The sequence below is a fragment of the Sciurus carolinensis genome, chromosome X, assembly GCF_902686445.1.
Source record: "Sciurus carolinensis chromosome X, mSciCar1.2, whole genome shotgun sequence".
Classification (NCBI taxonomy): Eukaryota; Metazoa; Chordata; class Mammalia; order Rodentia; family Sciuridae; genus Sciurus; species Sciurus carolinensis.
Window position 1 is genome coordinate 129,374,269 of NC_062232.1, and position 19,335 is coordinate 129,393,603.

The 19,335-nt window shown below is 40.0% G+C and overlaps 1 protein-coding gene across 1 annotated transcript; it reads left to right on the forward strand.

Moving 5' to 3' along the window:
- Window positions 1-4,361: 4,361 nt before the first annotated feature.
- On the forward strand, window positions 4,362-13,600 carry LOC124972477 (synaptonemal complex protein 3-like). The gene is made up of 9 exons (XM_047536904.1): window positions 4,362-4,447; window positions 5,264-5,409; window positions 5,887-5,956; window positions 6,123-6,157; window positions 7,799-7,916; window positions 9,234-9,333; window positions 10,794-10,892; window positions 13,061-13,165; window positions 13,275-13,600. The coding sequence occupies exons 2-9, from the start codon at window positions 5,319-5,321 to the stop codon at window positions 13,326-13,328; spliced, it is 672 nt and encodes a 223-aa protein (XP_047392860.1). The 5' UTR covers window positions 4,362-4,447; window positions 5,264-5,318; the 3' UTR covers window positions 13,329-13,600.
- The last annotated feature ends 5,735 nt before the right edge of the window (window positions 13,601-19,335 follow it).

Genomic DNA, 19,335 nt, shown 5'->3' on the forward strand with positions numbered 1-19,335 from the left:
TATATTATGATTTGAAGTACATTTTTTAGCTTTCCTAATTTCCAGGTCATGGATAGGGCTTGGGAGCAGATGTGTGACCACTCCCAATCCCAGGAAGCCTGCTAAAGGTGCTTACAAAGAGGAACAGGTAAGAGTGGAGAGGTGGGAGAAGAATAACAGAGAAAATCAGAAACACACCCAAAACAGGGACACACCAAATTCAGAATATCCAAAACTAAAACAGCCTGCGGTGACTCTGGAGAGGTACAACTTGAGTGGTAGTTCGCAATACCAGGGCGATGAGGCCTGGAGCTGTTGTAACCTCAATCTATCCTTTCTGTGGATGTCTACCCGTAGTAAAGATGACAAACCCAAACTAAGACAATAGACAACAGGCTCAATAGAAAAAGGAAGAAGAAAAGCTGACTACAGAATAGAGGATGGGGACATAGAGGGTAAGGACAAAGTATCATTTGGACAAGGGGAACCATACTGCAGGGGACAGCCAGGGCAGAAACTACCAATCAAGATGATGCTGAAACAAAGATTTAGTTGGTTGCTTCCCAGTCACAATTTCCATCACTGTTTGTCCTCTTCATTAGGTTCTAATAAAATGGGAATCCCACCAGAGTGGCCAATGTTGATACCAGTCAGCACAGCTCTTAATGGTACCGTGCAACCTTGGGTTCTTTTGCTCAATTAAAGATAGAAATAATGAAGAGGCAAGTAATTTCATCTGAACGAGGTTTTATTAGGGCTTTGGCTCAAGCACAAGAGAGACAGCACACAGAAAAGAGTTCCTGAACTCACTCCTGGAGAAAGTAAGGAAGAAAGCTTGTATCTTCTCAGATGCAGTTCATGCAGGTGCACTGAGGGCTGTTGCACATGGCACAGAATTTCTGCGCACATCTCATTTGATCTTTGCTCAGCTCCAGGCACTGTGCTCCCTATGGTGATCCTCTCATGCATCTTGACTCTGTTTCCACTGGGTTCACAAAAGATGGCAGAAGTGCTCCATATTGCCACCCCAGGAATATCAGAGTTGGGCATTTTGTGCAGAATCTGTAGGAAAGCCATATTACAAGGTTTAAAGAAAACAGGTGGCATAATTAGGACTATTCTGCTTCTCATTAAAGAATAAAGACATGATTGAGAAATCAGGCCTTTCTTTTTGTCTCAACAGGATACACATTCACATTCTAAAAGGGAGAAATAGGAAAGAAAGGAGTAATAGATCTGAACTCAGTCAAAAATCCAATGGGGGTAAATGCCTTTAGAACTCAAGGGTCAAGAAAAATCCTTCTTCACTCAGTGCTCTACCCTCCAGTCTCCGTGAGGCTGAGGTCTACTGTATGGACACTGAGGAGGCAGTTTGGCCCACACAGTTAGTAGGGCAGAGGTTGGGCCACTGTGCTTCCTGGTAGACCTACCTGTTCTCTTTATATGGCCCTGCCCCTGCAGTATCTCTCAGTCTGGGCCCCATGCCTTTCCAGCGCTGGGGTTCCAAGTCCATGGCTTTATTGCCAGAATCCTTTTTTTGAAATCTAGGTTATACTCCCTAGGCTCTGTGGACTGTACTCCACACTATATCAGACATGTAAAGAAGGCACTCAACTGTAGATAAAAACGTCAGAGATGTGAAAAAGAACCACCAGAATTTGCTAAAAATTATAATTATGATCTCTTATATACAAAGGGTACATGTTGTACAGTTTGCTGTAGGTCAGTTAGACCTCAGTGAAGCAATTTTTGAAAATTATGTCCTGCAAAGTAACAAAAGTATTGAAACCAGGAAAATATTTTGGGAGTGGGATTTTTTTTACTCTCAGGATCTTGCATTGCCTTGTTAAATTTTATTGAATAGCTACAATGAGGTGTAATTGATATTCAAAACAATGTATATATTTAATAGATACAACATTGAGTTTGATAATATGCGTACAATCATGAAACTATCAGCATAAACAAGGTAATAAGCAGAGGCCTCAAGTGCGGAAGTTATACTTCAACTCTCCTTTATATTGGGAAGAAAAATAACACATAAATGGCAATTTACCATCTGAACAAAATTTAAAGTGTATAATACATACATGTTTAATTATAGAAAGTATCATACCATAGAGATCAAGAACTTATTTGTCTTACAAACTGCATCCTATACTGATTGAAAAACAATATTTAACTTATTTTTTATTTTTATTTTTCATTCAACAAAATGTTTTGTGAACATAACTTTTAACATTTGTTCTAATTAGTTATACATGACAGTAGAACACGTTTTGACACATTGCAAACAAATGGAGCATAACTTCTCATTCCTCTTACTGAACATGATGCAGAGTCACACCAGTTGTGTAATCACACAGGGATATAGGGTAATAATATCTGTCTCATTCTACTGTCCTTCCCATTCCAAATGCCCCACCCCTCCACTCACTCCCCTCTGCAAATCTAAAGTTCCTTCATTCTTCCCTACCCACCCCCCACCCCGCACTGTGGATCAGCATCCACTTGTCAGAGAAAACATTCAGCCTTTGGTTTTTTGGGATTGGCTTATTTCACTCAGCATGATATTCTCCAACTCCATTCATTTACCTGCAAATGCCATAATTTCATTCTTCTTTAAGACTGAGTAATTAATACTCAATTGTATATATGTACTACATTTTTCTTATCTATTCATCTGTTGAAGGGCATCTAGGTTGGTTCCATAGCTTACCTACTGTGAATTGAGCTGCTATAAACATTGATGTGGCTGTGTCACTGTAGTATGCTGATTTTAAGGCTTTGGGGGTATAAATCAAGGAGTGGGTTTAATGGTGATTCCATTCCAAATTCTCTGAGGAATCTCCATACTGCTTTCCAGAGTGGTTGCACCAATTTGTAGTCCCACCAGCAATGTATGAGTGTGCCTTTTCCCCACATCCTCACCAACACTTATAATTGCTTGTATTCTTGATAATTGCCATTCTGACTAGAGCGAGATGAAATCTTACAGCACTTTTGATTTGCATTTCTCTAATTGCAAGAGATGATGAACATTTTTTCATATGTTTGTTGATCAATTGTATTTCTATTTCTCTGAAGTGTCTGTTCAGGACCTTAACCCATTTATTAATGAGGTCATTTGTGGTTTTTTTTTTTTTTTTTGCTGTTAGGTATTTTGAGTTCTTTATATATCCTGGAGATTAGTGCTCTATCTGAGGTGCGTGTGGTAAAGATTTTCCCCCATTCTATAGGCTCTTTTTTCATGTTACTAGACCTGAAAGTATAGTACAGAGCAATAGTAACAAAAAAAGCTTGGTACTGGCACCAAAATAGACATGAAGACCAATGAGAAGACAAAAGAGAAGACCCAGAGACAAATCCATATAAATACAGTTATTTCACACTAGACAAAGGTGACAAAAATATACATTGGAAAAGATAGCCTATTCAACAAATGGTGCTGGGATAACTGGAAATCCATAAGCAGCAAAACGAAACTAAAGCTCCGTCTCTCACCCTGCCCCGAACTCAACTCAAAGTGGATCAAGGACCTAGGAATTAGACCAGAGACCTTAATAGAAGAAAAAGTAGGTTCAAATCTTCCTCATGTTGGCTTAGGAACTGACTTTCTTAAGTCTCTGAAAGCCCAAGAGGTAAAATTAAGAATCAACAAAAAGGATGGCTTCACTAAAAAGTGCTTCTCAACAAAGGAACGATATGTAATTGAAATAACAGTAACAACCCTTTCACAGGAGCCCTGCCTTGCAGCACACTAACCAGAAAGGGGCTGAAGAGCCCTGGTGTACCCACAGTGGCACAGGTCGCCACAGGGAACACAAGCGCAGGGGGGGAGGAGCAGTAGTTCACTAGCATGGTAGTGTAGTAGTCTACCATTGGTGGGAAGCCACTGTTGAACGAAAGTGGAAGTGGCAGAAGAGCATGTGTAACACAAGAGCATCAGCGGTGATGCCGCAAAGGGGCGGAAAGGACGGCCTGGCTGCGTAAGTACTCAGGTTCCAGCAGGCCTTTCGCCACATCTTTGAATAGGGGAAGGGCTGCCCGAGGCACCAGGTTCACCCGCCAGGGCGCCTCTCCTGCAGGGAAGACTGGAGGGAAGGCGGCAGAGGGACACGGTAGGTGCTGCCCAGTGGTCGTCTGTGCTTCCCGCTGAGGGGCAGGTCCGCAACCCTCCTGTGCGTGCCCTGCGCTCAAGGGGTCAGGAGCCGGGCTGAGGCGATGCGAAGGCTTGGCGACAGAGGGCCCCCGCGAGCAGCAGCGCCCAACTGCGCTGCACCAGGCCTCCGCTGGAGGGGCGGGGCGGAGCTGCTGGGGGCGTGGCTCCGCGCGGCCCCGCCTCCCGCATGCGCAGGGCGCCAGCCAATCAGCGAGCGAGGCGCCGGCAGAGGACCGGCGGGCTGCTGACACGCGCAGGAGGCCGAGGCCCTCAGAGGAGCGTCGCGGTCGCGGGTCGCCCAGCTGGGTGAGGGGTGGGGGTCGTGGACCCCGCGGTGAGGCGCCGGGCCTGGGGCGGTGGGATCGGCGTGCGTTTGCGCGGGGGCGGACGCTGTGGATCGCGGGTAGGGCCCCGGCCGAGGTGTGAGGTGGCGTCGCCCGGCATCGCCCGGCATCGCCCGGCATCGCCCGGCATCGCCCGGGCTGGGGTGGGAGAGGGCCCCGAGGGCGGCCCGGGCGCGCGGCCCCGATGGGATGTCCGGAGGGTGTGGGCGAGGCTGGAGGCCGAGGCGGGAGGATCGGGCCCGGCCGCCCGTCAGCAGGGCACGCGCGGGGCCCCTGAGGCGCCCCTGGGACTTGCACCACGGACAGGGGCAGTGTCCTCCCGAGGGTGTGCATGCAGGTCGGGTGCCTGCAGAGGGCTCCCTTCCCACGGACCTGGCTGGGGAGTCCTGTAGTGTGTGGGCCGGGCCTCCGTCTGCCCTCAGGGTCTGTCCTCCACAGCGGCCGCCGGCCTGGGAGCCTCGGGGCCTCGGGGCCTCGGGGCCTCGGGGCCTCGGGGCTTCGGGACCGGAGTGGCGAGAACCACCGAGGGGCCTGAGATGGAGGGGAGCGGGGCTGGTGGGGCTCCACACCCAGCCCTCCCGCAGCGGGACGGGACGGGACGGGACGGGACGGGACGGGACCCTGGTCATCAGGAGGTGTAGGGACGCGACCCGGCCGCCATCCTCCAGGTCCCGCCCGGCTCCAGCGCGCATGCGCGCCCCAGGACACGCGGCCGCGCCCTTCTCCGGCCAGACACCCGTTGCCCTGTGGCTCCTCTGACTCCTCCCGCCTTCTTTAGTGCGTCCCTGCCCTCTCGAGGTTCCAGAGTCGGTGCAGCGCGGGTGGCCACGGCCATGGCGCCCACGGCAAGGAAGAGCTTGGGGAGAGCTGCCAAGGCCCCGGTGGAGGCTCCGGACCTGTCCGTCTATGACTTCGACTGCCCAGGTGACAAAGGCTCCTGGCCCAGGGGGCCCCTCCAGCGGGGAGGCTCCGCTCTGCGCGCCCCAGGGGCGGCTGGTGCCCCTCCCGCCGGGCAGGTGCAGCCCTTGGGCGGATGGAGACCCCCTGGTCCTGGGTTGTGGCCGCCCCACGTTTCCAGTTTCCAGCGCCGAGAAGGCCCTGCTCCCCTTTTCCCGCTCCCCTGGGCCCCTGCAGCCCTCACTTCCCGCTTGCCCCAGGTGCCGGACGTGCTCTACCCCCCACCCCCACTTTGGCCCTTCACAGATGCCTGCTTAAAGTGGTCCCAGGCCCTGACCTGCACCCAAGGGATTCCACCTCTGTCTGTCTGTCATCTGCTCCAGGAACCTTTCCTTGGCCTGAGGAGCCAGGGGAGATCGCACAGGGAAGGGGATTTCTCCTGCAGGAGCCCTCGAAACAGCACGCGTCCTTCAAAAGTATCTTTCCTCTCTCTTTTCAATGCAGCAAGCAGTTCGGGAGTTGATGACAGTTGGGAGGAGAGTTCTTTGACAGAAGGACACGAGCAAGATGTGGGGTAATGTGTTTATAGCAATTCTTGCCCTCTGCGCTGCATAGGGAAATGTAAGGAAAGTTGGCCCTCTTTTCACACATCACCTAGCTGTCCTTAATGGCCTAGGATTCTTCTTCCATAGCAACAATCTTTTTGCCTCATTAAAAATTTTTCTGTCATTTTCTTACAGGGAGGATGTACAAAAGATGTTACAGGAAGTTGGAGGTATGCTTTGGAAGATATTATGTAATTAAAAAGTTTTGTTTAACCATACAAGTGTTACCTCAGGTTTTATTAATAATCACTAGCCTACAGAATTCTGCCTACAGACTTTTTTCCTCATATATAGAATTTTGTTTAATTATAGATTGTCTTTTAGTGATATATCAATTTTGAATATCAATTTTACTTAATTTTATGACTTTCTTAAGTTTTTATCTTTGGAGTACCAGTGCTAAGGACGTCCTCTTAAATAGCTGTTAGTATTTTTAGAATAATGAGTCATGTAGTAAAAAGATGAAGACAACTTTTATACCTAGTAAAAAAATGCATGATTGCATCCAAAAACTCATAAATTTTCTATTTGCTGGTTAATTGTCAACCACACTCTTTTAGGTGTGTTGGCACAGGCTTATAATCCCAGCAACTCAGGCAGCCAAGGTAGAAGGATGACAAGTTCAAGGCCAACCTCATCAACTTAAGTTAGCTCCAGTTTCAAAATAATTTTAAAGAAAGACATGGGATGTAACTCAGTAGTAAAACACCCCTGACTTCAATCCCCAGTACCATAAATAAATAATAAATAAATAATCTGAGTAAATTTTTGTTATTTATTTAGAATGTAGAGTCCATAGTGTTAACAGAGAATGTTTATCAATTTTTGACTCTGCTACAGAGATAATTCATACAAAGGATTATGTTTTGAAAGCTTTGGTCTATTTGATGCTAAAGTGCTTGTATTGTGAGGTGTGCAATTAATCATTTGTTATAGGTGGACACTATGAGTATTGATAAATATCTATTGATAGTAGATCCTTGATGTAAAGTCACATCCTTAGTATAGCATTACCTTGTACAATTAATATTTTATGAAACACAGCAGTTACAAATAAACATCTTTAAAAGCATCCATGAAAATATTTCAAAAGTGCTCTTATATATATTTATTTACTTATGTAATCTGGAATTTTTATAACCATGAACACTGTCTCTTAGTAAAATATAGTTATAAGCATCACCCACTGAATTGTTTAAAAATAATTTTCTTATAGTATATTTCTGTCCTTTTGAGAGACTTTTTATGTAAAGTACTTTTGTGTGTTTTATCAAATGATTTCTAACAATATTCCATCCCAGGAGTGTCCTTTGAATTAGAGGATATTTGATAAAGTATAAAATTTGAATCATTAATGCTTCTCATGAGGAAATTAATTTCTTTCTTTGTGCTTTATACACATTTTTAAAAATATAAATTATTTTGACTGTTAGAATTTTTATCTAATTTAAATATGCTCCATAGTTGGATAAATGAGAATTGTATTACTGTTACCTGAATATGTTCATAGAATGTAAGTGAGCAAATCTTATTTTTTTAAAAAACATTTTTAGTTGTAGGTGGACACATTAGCTTTATTTTATTTATTTTTATGTGTTGCTGAGGATTGAACCCAGTGCCTGACACGTGTGAGGCAAGTGCTCCACTGAGCCACAATCCCAGCCCAATCTTGCTTTTTGAAGTGATGTCTGTTTTGTAAATTTTAAATGTCTTTCCAATATTGCTGAACCAACATTTCCCATATGGGTATGAAAATATGGTAGCAAAGCAATTTTCAACAGCAAATTAATGAAAATTTGTTTTATATGTAGCTGATATCACACAAGCTCTTCTTGCTAGAAGAAAACGGTTTGAAATGAATACAGATGCTTCTCTCAAAATCATTAATGAAAATATTGAGCATATTCGTAAAATACAACAAGAGCAAAGGTAAAATTGTTGGCTTTTTTGGAACCACAATTCTGGTGTGTGTTTGTGTGTGTAGATACATAGATAGATACATACATATATATAACTATTCATTTGTACATAAAACTTCACACTCTCATTATCATTGTGCATTTATTAGAATCTCTAATTAAAAATGTGTTTCGTGGCTGGGTGTGGAGGCACACACCTATAATCCTAGCAACATGGGAGGCTAAGACAGAAGGATTGAAATTTCAAGGGCAGCCTGAGCAACTTCCCAAGACCCTGTCTTAACATAAAAAGGGCTGGGGATATGGCTCAGTGATAGAGGGCCTCTGGGTTCAATCTCTAATACCACAAAGAAAGCATTTTGCTTGATTTTTTCTAAACATAGTTTTCATTAGTTTTAGTACCTTAGTTTGACAGAATTGAAATGTATTTCCTAGAAGATACTGAAGATGACCTCTTTTGACAATATTTCCCCTATAAAGTTGATTTATATACATTTATTATAATACATTAACTGAATATAAGACAAATGCCCAATCTTCAATTCTGTGTTAACAGTATTCAGTTATATAGAAAAAGGTAATCTTATATTGCAAATAATATTTTTAATGTTACAGTATTTTTAGCTAGACTCTTATTTAATTTGTAACTATTTTTAAAGTTTTTATTCTTTTTTAATTTTAATTTTTATTTGTCCTAATTAGTTATACATGACAGCAGAATGCATTTCGATTCATTGTACATGAATGGACCACAACTATTCATTTCTCTGGTTGTACATGATGTAGAGTTCATACCATTCATGCAATCATACAAGTACTTAGGTTAATGATATCACTCTCATTCCACCATCTTTCCCACCCCCTGTCCTGTTCTCTCCCCTCATTTCCCTATTTCATTCACTGTTCTTTTTGCAAAATTAATTGTGCCAACCTGGAAAAATAGTTAAGTGAAATATTCCTCTCTGGAAGGGTGAATGGATATGTCATCCACATTAAATCTACCTTCTAATGCCAGAATCTATATGTTATTTAGTAAGAGGAAGGGAAAATTAAACTGCTTTTAGACCAATTAAATATTTGTGGAAAATTTATACTGTAGTCCTCAGTTTTCAAGATATTAAGCATATGAGCTAGCTTTTCTGTAGTCACTTAGGAATAAATACTTTTATATTGGGAGTAAATTGTTTTACCTTTCTCTTTCCCATGAGAACATTTCAGCCACTTTATTTTCCTTTCATAGTATAAGTTATGTCAAATCATTTTTGTTTTGAATATAATTTTTCATACTTTTATGCAATATGACCATGTTCATTATTACTTTTTACAGGCAGAATCTTCATTACAAGTATTCTCAGCAATTTCTGCCTTTGTTTCAACAGTGGGACATAGATGTACAGAAAGCTGAGGAGCAAGAGGAAAAACTAGCTGTTGGTATCAGGCTTGGATTTATGAGTAATCGATTGTATCAAAATCTCAAGTAGCAATAGTTCATGCAAAAATTCAGGAGCAAGGATAGAGGACATAAGGCTAGCTGGGCAAAGGTGGGTGGAAGATGTGGTGATGGGAGACAGGACGTCCTCTTGGGATTGCTTGTGTTTCTTCAGCAAGTTGGTGAGGTCATCAGCTGGGAGTAAGAATGGAGAGCAGATGCCGCTTTCAGGGCAAAAGAGAAGGCAGGGAATTGTTTCCTGAGAGTGGTTCAGTGGACAGACAAGGAAAATAGAAATGTCAAGAGGAGGTAGGGTCCAATTTAGGTTTATGACATAGTGATCATGACTTTATAGAGAGAGCAGGCAGCATGGCTTGGCAGAACAGGTAGAGATTTGGACTTGAGAGGTTCAGGTTTATCCAAGTACATTGATGGAGGGAGACAGGGTCATGTTGTATAGGCAAGGATGGGTGTCTGATGACTGACTGTGGAATGTCAGGTGGGACTGAGGAATGTGAGGACATGGGGATGGCTTATTGGACAGTGAAAAGTGCTCTATTCAAGGGAAATTAGGTCCTTTAAGAGTACTGAACCACAGTACTGAAGAGAGTGACCTACAAATGTAGGAAAGTAGTGGTTGGATGTTGTGAAAATAGAGATATGGTACAGTACAGTGGTCTAGAGCCTGCACTCTGGAATCCCACTGTGTGAGATCCAAATGTATTCCAGTTAGTTGCTCACTGTGAAACCACAAGCAAATTATTATCTCTGTGCCTCTGTTTCCTTTTTAGTGAAAGAGGACATACTAAGAGTATCTACCTCGTGGAGTTGTTTTGAGTATTAAATTGAGTTCTGTTTTGATGAGTTAATTTAAAATGTGTCTTTAACATAAGGTTCCTGTATATCTTTGTTATTATTTGTATTAGGTAGATTCTGCAGTTATTGAGCATGAAAAGTCTAGAGTTTGATTTTGTTAGTAGCAAGTAGGGAACAGTTTAAAATTATCGCTGAAGACTAGGTCCAAGAACAGAGAGGCCTGCATCATTGGAAGTTCCAGCTATGTGTATATTGAAATGAGCAGGAATTAGTATTCTTTTTGAATATTGGATAAGAAGGAATATTTCCTACTTAATTTCTGTTAGGTAGGACTATAGATTTTGCCTGCTTGTGGTTAACAGATTATTAGAAGGGTCATCTGTCGAATTTGAGATCTGTAATTAATACAGTTATTTTGAATTTTGGTAAGAAAATGTCATATTAAGTGACTCATACAAAAGTGATTATATTGTTTTGTTTTGGTTTATTAGGGGTGAAACAATTATTTAAATTTGGACATAAATATTAAAACAAATGTTAACATTGATTTAAAGTATATTTCCTTCAACTGAGATTTGTAGATTTGTTTATTAAATATTAAATTTTATTCAAATTTCATCACTTTTCATTTTATCTTTTCAGAATATGTTTCAAGAGCAAAGAAAGCTTTTTCTTCAAACTAGGATTATTCAGCGTGAGAAAGTTAAAGAAATTAAAAATTTATATGAGCAATTGCTAAAGGTCTGTTTTATTATATTTGGTAAACAGTACATTGTCATGAAATACAATGTATATGTAGAAGTAAAAGACCAGTTTTTTCTGAATTTATGGTAAAACACTTTGATTATACCTTTAAAAATTGTTAATCAAACTCTTTCAAATTTATTTTTCTAGAATTATCATAAATGTTAAGTGTTTAATTTTAGAAATCAATAGTTGTGAAAGTTATTTAAAACAGAAGAAGTAAAATTGGGAAATTTACCTAGAAATATGCATATCATCCATAAAATTGATGCTTTATTAACACTGTAATGATGTCTTTATGTTCAAATTGATAAATATGTAGTGGAGAGTAGCAAGTCTATGAAACATTTCAAGTTTTCTTTTGCTTCTCTTCTGTGGACAGCTTTCATTAAATAGAAGTAGGCAAATAGAACTACTCAGTATCTCTGATTTTCTAGTGTAGTTCATGAGTGTTCTATGGCATATTTACTTTTAAAATTATTCATGAATAATAATGTTTTTATGTTCCAAGTTGTAATCAGATGATTACCAGAATGAAAAAGCAGGTGGAAGATTAACCCTTTGTATACCGAGAATTTTCTGCTGTCACATTTGCACATCAGCTAATTGTCCTCAGTAAAATTGACCTCTTCTTCATATAGCTCCATATTATTTAGGAGTTAAAGGAATCCTTTGAGGGGTTCTTTTTAATAGTCCCACTAAAATGCATATGAAAATGTCACTCTTCATAACTAATTGAGGTATTTTCAGTAAATGATTAAGTTATTCTAAAAATTCTTTCAGGAACTTCAGAGTCATCTATATTCCAACCAGTTCTTTAGAAAGATCTTAAAAGTTGAGAACATGCAGCTCTAATGTTCCCTTAGAACCATTAATGAATTGGTGTGAAAAAGTGAATAGAACAGTTTTCTTCTAAATGTTATTGCTAAATGTTACTACTTGTGGCAGGAACTTTATTATTTAGCCTCCTGAAGTTAATTATCCTTCCATCCAGTTAATCAGTAGGTCCTTTAGTTCTTGTCCCTGCAGTTGTATTTTTTTCCTGTGCTGAGGATTGAACCCAGAACCTTGCCCATGTCCATGCTAGGCCATTCAGTGAACCTTTTATTCCTGCTGTTGCTGCCCTAGTTCCCTGCTTGTGATACTCTTTCTCAGTTCTCTCTTCTCAGTCCATCCTTCAAGAGTCTGTGTGGTATCATCTTCCTACAACATGGTCTGTCCTTCCAAAACAATCAGTGGCTTCCCCTTCTTAATTCCGTTATCCAAATACCCTTCCTATTTGCTGCATCCTTTCTTTCCTCCCATCCCTCCAGGATGATACCTTCCTTTGCAGTAACTCACTATTACATTTCCTTATTTTTCTTATGTTCTTGCCCTATAATAATTTTAACTTCTTTTCTTCATCTATTGAAGTTTTATTCTTTTGCCCAATAATTCACAATGAATCTCTCTTGTCAGTTACATACCCCAACAAGTTACTCTTCCATGCCTATTTTAAACTTTTTGTATTATTTGTTTATATGTTTGCTTATGTCATAGGAATATGGAAGACTACAGTCATTTTTCAGTTCTTCTTCAGCATGTAACCCAGTACTTTTTCCAGAGTATATTGGATGTCACTGTTTAATGAATGGATGATAAAGATTAAAAAGATGAGTTTTCTTCATTTGAAGAGATCATATGATAGCCTGTTTTATTCTAAGAAAATCATGTCACATAAACTGTTAGTGATAACAAATGAGTCATTATCCTGTTAAGAAATGTTGCACTTCATGATGCAGTTCTGCTAGTCTTTTTGTGTCTCTGCTCCATGTTGACAACTGCTCACCAACCCATTTTTGTAAACTAAGTACATGACTGTCATTCTTCTCATATAAATATTCTTCCACTCCAGTCTGACATTTAAAAAAATTCTTGGGGCTGAGGATGCAGCTCAGTGGCAGAGAATCTACCTACCATGGTGAATCCATAGGGTCAATGCTCAGCACTGCAAAAAAAACTTAAGTGGGTATTTATATCTGCATGTATTAATTATAATTTCAATTTGAACTAATAGCAAACTCTTTGAATACCAAAAGCTGTTACTTTTGAAATTTAATTTACACATTTGGAATATGAGATAAGAAGTCTAGTTTTCTAACTAAAGTTGGCTTTTTTTGTTTTAGAGTATCAACAACCTGGAGGAGTATCATGAAAGCCTTTTTATTGGTGAACAAAGTAAAGTGAAAAAAGAAATGGCTGAGTTGCAGGAAAAGATTATGAGGGAAACTGTAAGTAGCTTGTATTTAATATCAGAAACCAAGAATTGATATAAACCTTGGAATGTTTTCCTTGTAGAAATATGTATAACAGCTATCTACATTGCCTTTTTTGAAACAGCAACACCAAGAGGTTGCAGTCGTTGAAAAGTCCCTTCACTCCCTGTTATACTGATGGCTCTGAAGAAAAAATTCAAACCAAAGTTATGTGATACAAATATAACATTAGCTACAATAATAGACATTTTAATATAATTCAGTACATGTTTGCCATTTTGTTAAACAGAAGACTATCTCTTTGTTAACTACCAATTGAACCCTAAACAGTTTTGTATGTAGCAGCAATTACTAAGTTGTACATATCAAACTTCCAACCCTTTGGAACTAATGGAGACTTTTTCTCTAACACTTGCAAGTACATTGTAATAAAGATTATTCAATTCTGTGTTTGGCCTCAGTGCATCAATATCAGTCTCAAAACATGGGCATTTACATTGTTTACTCCTTGAGGAAAAGAAGGACAAACTCTATTTTACCTGTGTACCCTTTCATATTGATTCATTGCCTTGTAGAGCCAATTCCAATGCAAATATGATTTCAAAAGAAAATCAACTCTGTGGTCTTATAAAATTATTAAACACAACTGCATCTGTGTTATTTAAAGAATTAAACTGTGGAAAATGATTCACAGAGCTGAACAAGATACAAAAATGTCAGTGCTGAAATTTGGGTTTATGGTTGTGTCATTTCCTCTAAGATATCCAGATTTCATTTACATGGTTTTGTTCTACCATCAAATGACACCTGCCTTACAACTGATTGAAAGTATTTTACTAACACATAGGTATACTTATTTATGGTCTAAACTTTTCAGATCTATGTCTAAAGTGATCTAGAGTACTCCGTTTCTCAAGGTTAATACTCAACAAGCATATGGAAGTTTAAATGTACATGCATTTAAATACTCAAGTCATTAATTATCATAGCTTTTTCTCATATTCACTTTTTATATTTAGCAACATAAAAATTTCATTTAGAAATATTTTATTTAAAAAACGTAAATAACCTGTACTCCCAGAGCTCAGGAGGCTGAGGCAGGAGGATCACAAGTTCAAAATCAGCTTAAGCTTAGCAAGGCCCTGTCTCAAAATAAAACATAAAAAGGGCTGTGGATATGTCTCAGTGGTTAAGTGCCCCTGGGTTCAATTCTTGGTATGAAAAAAATATGAATAAGTAAGATTTAGTTTGCTAAGTAACTGAAGTAGCTTTCATGAATCATTAAAAACAAAATAACTCCCATTGTGTGAGGTACGGTGGCACATGCTTGCAATCTCAACAACTTGGGAGCTCAGACAGAAAGGATCACAAGTTTGAGGCCACCCTTAGCAACTTGGCAGCACCCTCAGAAATTTGGAGTGACTCTCTCAAAATAAAAACAACCGGGAATGTAGAACAGTGATAGACTGCCCCGGGGTTCAATTCCCTGTATAAAAAATATTACTCCCATTGGGAGGAGAGGAGTAACTCATTTCTTTCATGTGCTTTCTATTTTCATTTCCCCAGATACACCCTCCTTCTTCACAAGTTCTTATTTATTTGGGCCAGGTAACTAGGGATTTGACTGGGGGGCAAATTACCACTGAGCTACATCCCACCCCTATTTATTCATTTATTTTTTGAGATAGGGTCTAAGTTGCTTAGAGTTTGCTAAGTTGCTGAGGCTAACTCTGAGTTTGTGATCCTCCTCTTCCAGTCACCTGAGTCACTGGAATTACACACAGACACCATTGGGCCCATCTCCACATTTTTAGAGAAAATTCCATACAGACACTTCTAACCTGCAATGATTTCTACATGAATAAGTTAGTACCCCAACATGAGCCACTATTTCACATTATGGGGAGAATGGAATTTTGACATTTTGCATACATTTAAAGGATTTTCCTCTGAATCAAAGCATGAACCCCTAAATAAAACTTCAGTACTACTTCAATTGTCTAAGAAATTTTGTTCAGGTATTTTTATATTAAGTATAGATGCAAAGTAAGTATTAAAAAGGTTCTTCTGAAATTGCTGATATTCTTGCTGAGGAGTCTAAATAGGCTTCTCTAGAGGAACAGAAGCAACAGGACAGTAGTTTCATCACTACTCTGAACTTTGAAATAGTACATGACAATAATTATTTGACTATTTTAAAAACTTCTTGAAGATATTTAAACCATCGATCTCTCATCATTTATGGAGCTGGAACATCAAATGCAAATTCTTGGGAATACTATCCTCACTGACTGACTTCAGCTCTTTTGTTTACATATTTACTTATTTATCTACTTATTTATTTATTTTGCTTGCCTTTTTGTGACATGGAAACCAAGCCCTGCCCCACGCTGCACAAGTGCATTGCCATGGACTAACACCCCCAGACCTCTGGTTTTATTAATGCTTCGTGTTCTGTTGGGATGATTGTGAGATATGTTTCAGGCAGGTTCGCCTTTGGAAAAATGCCATGATTTTTAAACTACACACACAAAAATGAAACTGAACTCATGTTCACATTCTGTTATATTTCACTGTCCCTGTAAATGGGGAAAAAGCTGAAATCAGTAATACATATTCTCTTTTAATTTTCTGAGGCATCCATAAATCCTACACCTTTAGGAGAGTCATGACTCTGAACATTATAGACGTAGCCATTATTCCCTAAGAATTTTCATTTTCTCTCAATGTTCAACTTATCCATGAATTTAGGCTTAAAATAAAGACCGTAGTGAGAAAATAATATCCTAAAGTAGTATACAGAAGGGGTATATACAGTGCATCAATCAGTAATAGTTCAGTTTGTCCTGAAATAATGGATATCAACTATTTGCAAACATTTCAGGCAAACACTCCCATGTGTAAAGGGGGAGGAATTCCTCAACAATTGCAAAGAGCAGGCAATGATGACGCCCAGTTCTGACAGGCAATTGGTGAGAAAATATAATTTTCTCACCCTGTAGATAAAGACCAAAACACTAAAGGGAACATACACTACACTGTCCCCCAGATTAAATCACTGTTTAATAGTAAAATAACGTCTCATAAAATAATGCACACAGCAGAAACACTAACATCTATTCCCATGTACAGCTCCATGTAGCTGCCTCTCTGCCTGATTCCTCAAGAATTTTCTGCTCTTGGTCCATTCCCAGCTTTAACTCTCGTGCCTAATGATTCCTTTCTCTTTTTCCTTTTTTTTTAATCTTGAATTTTCTCTTTTTGGCTCTCCCCACACCCAAGAAAGGAAAACGATCTCTCTCTCTCTCTCTCTCTCTCACACACACACACACACACACACACACACACACACACACACATGCATAATTGCAAAAAGGGGATTCATTACTTTGGTTTAAAGGACCATGAGCTGGCTAGTCCCACGGTGGCCATCTGCAGGATGGAGAGGTGGAGAAATCATTAGTGGCTGCTCAGTCCAAGAAGCTGGAGCCTCAAAACCAGAGGGACCAATGGTGCAGCACCCAGTGGAGGACCAAAGGCACGGAAACTCTCTGGAGAGCTGTCAGTCAGGGCCTGCTGGAATCTGATGTTCTCAGGTGATGAGCACTTGCTAGAGAAGAATGGAGTTTGTGTCTGCTGAGGCTTCCTTGTTCTGCCACCTTTTGGTTCCATGCTGGTCCCAAAACCACTGGAACGTGCCACCCCCGTTAGGGTGGGTCCTCCCCTCAGCTTGCTCTCCTACCTGCCAATCATTCCTGGAAGACCCTCATGGACACACCCAGGAGCCTCTTACTCTTGGGCATCTCTTAATCTGATCAAGTTGACAATTCACATTACCCATCACAGCAGCATATTGTGCCTTCCCCACCCCCATAGCTTTACTGAGGTAAAACAGAAGTGCAATAAAATGCACATATTTGAAGTATGCAGTTTGGTCAGTTTTAACATGTATGTAATCAATGCAATCAATATAAAAAACAATTATCAAGAATACTAGCAACAATAAGTGTTGGCAAGGATGTGGGGAAAAGGAACACTCCGGCATTGCTGGTGGGGTTGCAAATTGGTGCGACCACTCTGGAGAACAGCGTGGAGATTCCTTAGAAAACTTGGATTGGAACCACCATTTGACTCAGCTATCCCACTCCTGGGACTATACCCAAAGGACTGAAAGTCAGCATACTAGAGTGACACGGCCACATCATGTTTATAGCAGCTCAATTCACAGTAGCTTAACTGTGGAGCCCACCTAGATGCCTTCCAGTACATGGATGGATAAAGAGAATGGTATATTGCTCAGCCTTAAAGAGGAATGAAATGATGGCATTTGCAGGTAAATGGATGGAGTTGGAGAATATCATGCGAAGAGAAATAAGCCAATCCCCAAACACCAAAGGCCAAATGTTTTCTGTGATATTGTGGATGCTGACCCATAATGGGGGGAGGGGGGCAAGGGAAGAATGGAGGAACTTTAGACTGGGCAGAGGGGAGTGAGGGGAGGAGGGGGATATGAGGATGGGAAAGATGGTGGAATGAGACAGACGTTATTACCCTATGTACATGTATAATTGCACAGATGGTGTGACTCTGCATCGTGTGTAACCAGAGAAATGAAAAAAGCTGTGCTCTGTTTGTGAACAATGAGTTGAAATGCATTCTGCTCTCATGTATAACTAATTGGAACAAAAAATAAGCATTTCCATTACATTTTTTAAATTTGAAATCATGCAGACTGTTTCCTGTATGATTTATTGCATTATAAATCAATCACCTTAAGATACATAGAACCCCACCCCCACATGTCACCTAGTTCAAAGTTAAATGGCACACTTACAAATACCTCAGAGGTCAAGGGAGAAAACACAAGGAAAGGAAATAAATAGTGCTTTGAACTGAGTGATAATAAAAGCTTAAAGTGTCAGTATCTCTGGGATGAAACACCACTCAGATGAACACGTGTAAGTGAAAGCACTTGTACCAGAAAGAAGGGAGAAAAACAAACTGTTTTCAAATTATGCAGTAGGAAGGAAAAAATAAGAGTAGGAGTGGAAATATATGAAACAGAAGAAATAATACAGCTAAAATTTGATAAAATGTAAACAAGCATAATCGAGAAAAAAAGTCAGAATACAAAAACTATGAATGGAACGGGAGCTATCAAAATAACCCTACAGATGCCAAACATATGTTAAGGTAATATTACAACCGTATGCCAACATATGCGATAGCTTACATAACATGGTCTATAGTAGAGAAGAATCCATGTGCTGTGTGTATTCAGTCACTGAAGGATAAAAAAAAATTCTATCAATGTCTGTGAAGTCTAAATTATCAATTGTATTTTTAACTTCCATAGCTTCTTTATTGAGTTTTTGTTTGGAGGATCTATCCAGGGGTGAGAGAGGTGGGTTAAAGTCGCCCAGTATTATTGTGTGGTGGTCTATCTGATTCTTGAAATTGAGAAGGGTTTGTTTGACGTATGTGGATGCTCCACTGTTTGGGGCATAAATATTGACGGTTGTTATGTCTCGTTGAGGTATAATTCTGTTAAGCAGTATGAAATGTCCTTCCTTGTCCCTTCTGATTAACTTTGGCTTGAAGTCCACTTTATCTGATATGAGGATAGAAACCTCCGCGTGATTACACAATCTACGTGAGTGGTGTGATTTTTCCCATCCTTTCACCTTCAGTCCGTGGATGTCTTTGCCTATGAGGTGAGTCTCTTGGAGGCAACATATCGATGGGTCTTGTTTTTTAATCCAATCTGCCAGTCTATGCCTTTTGATTGATGAGTTTAGGCCATTACCATTCAAGGTTATTATTGAGATGGGATTTGTATTCCTGGTCATTTGGGCTTATTTCCAATTTTTATTTGAATTAGTTTCTCCTTTGATTGACTCTTCCTTTAGTGTAGTTCCTCCCTTTGCTGGTTTTCACTTTTTTTTTTTTTCATTACAACTTCATGGAATATTTTCCTGAGAATTTTCTGTGGTGCAGGCTTTCTAGTTGCAAATTCTTTTAACTTTTGTTTATCATGGAAGGTTTTTATTTCTTGTTCAAATCCAAAGCTTCATTTTGCTGCATATAGGATTCTTGGCTGGCATCCATTTTCTTTCAGAGCTTGGTATATGTTATTCCAGGACCTCCTAGCTTTGAGGATCTGGGTTGAGAAATCTGCTGAGATC

Coding starts and splice junctions, on each gene's coding strand:
- LOC124972477 (XM_047536904.1), top strand. CDS start 5,319: ATGGCGCCCACGGCAAGGAAGAGCTTGGGGAGAGCTGCCAAGGCCCCG. Junction 5,410..5,886: donor CTATGACTTCGACTGCCCAG/GTGACAAAGGCT, acceptor TTTTCAATGCAG/CAAGCAGTTCGGGAGTTGAT. Junction 13,166..13,274: donor AAAAGATTATGAGGGAAACT/GTAAGTAGCTTG, acceptor TTTTTGAAACAG/CAACACCAAGAGGTTGCAGT.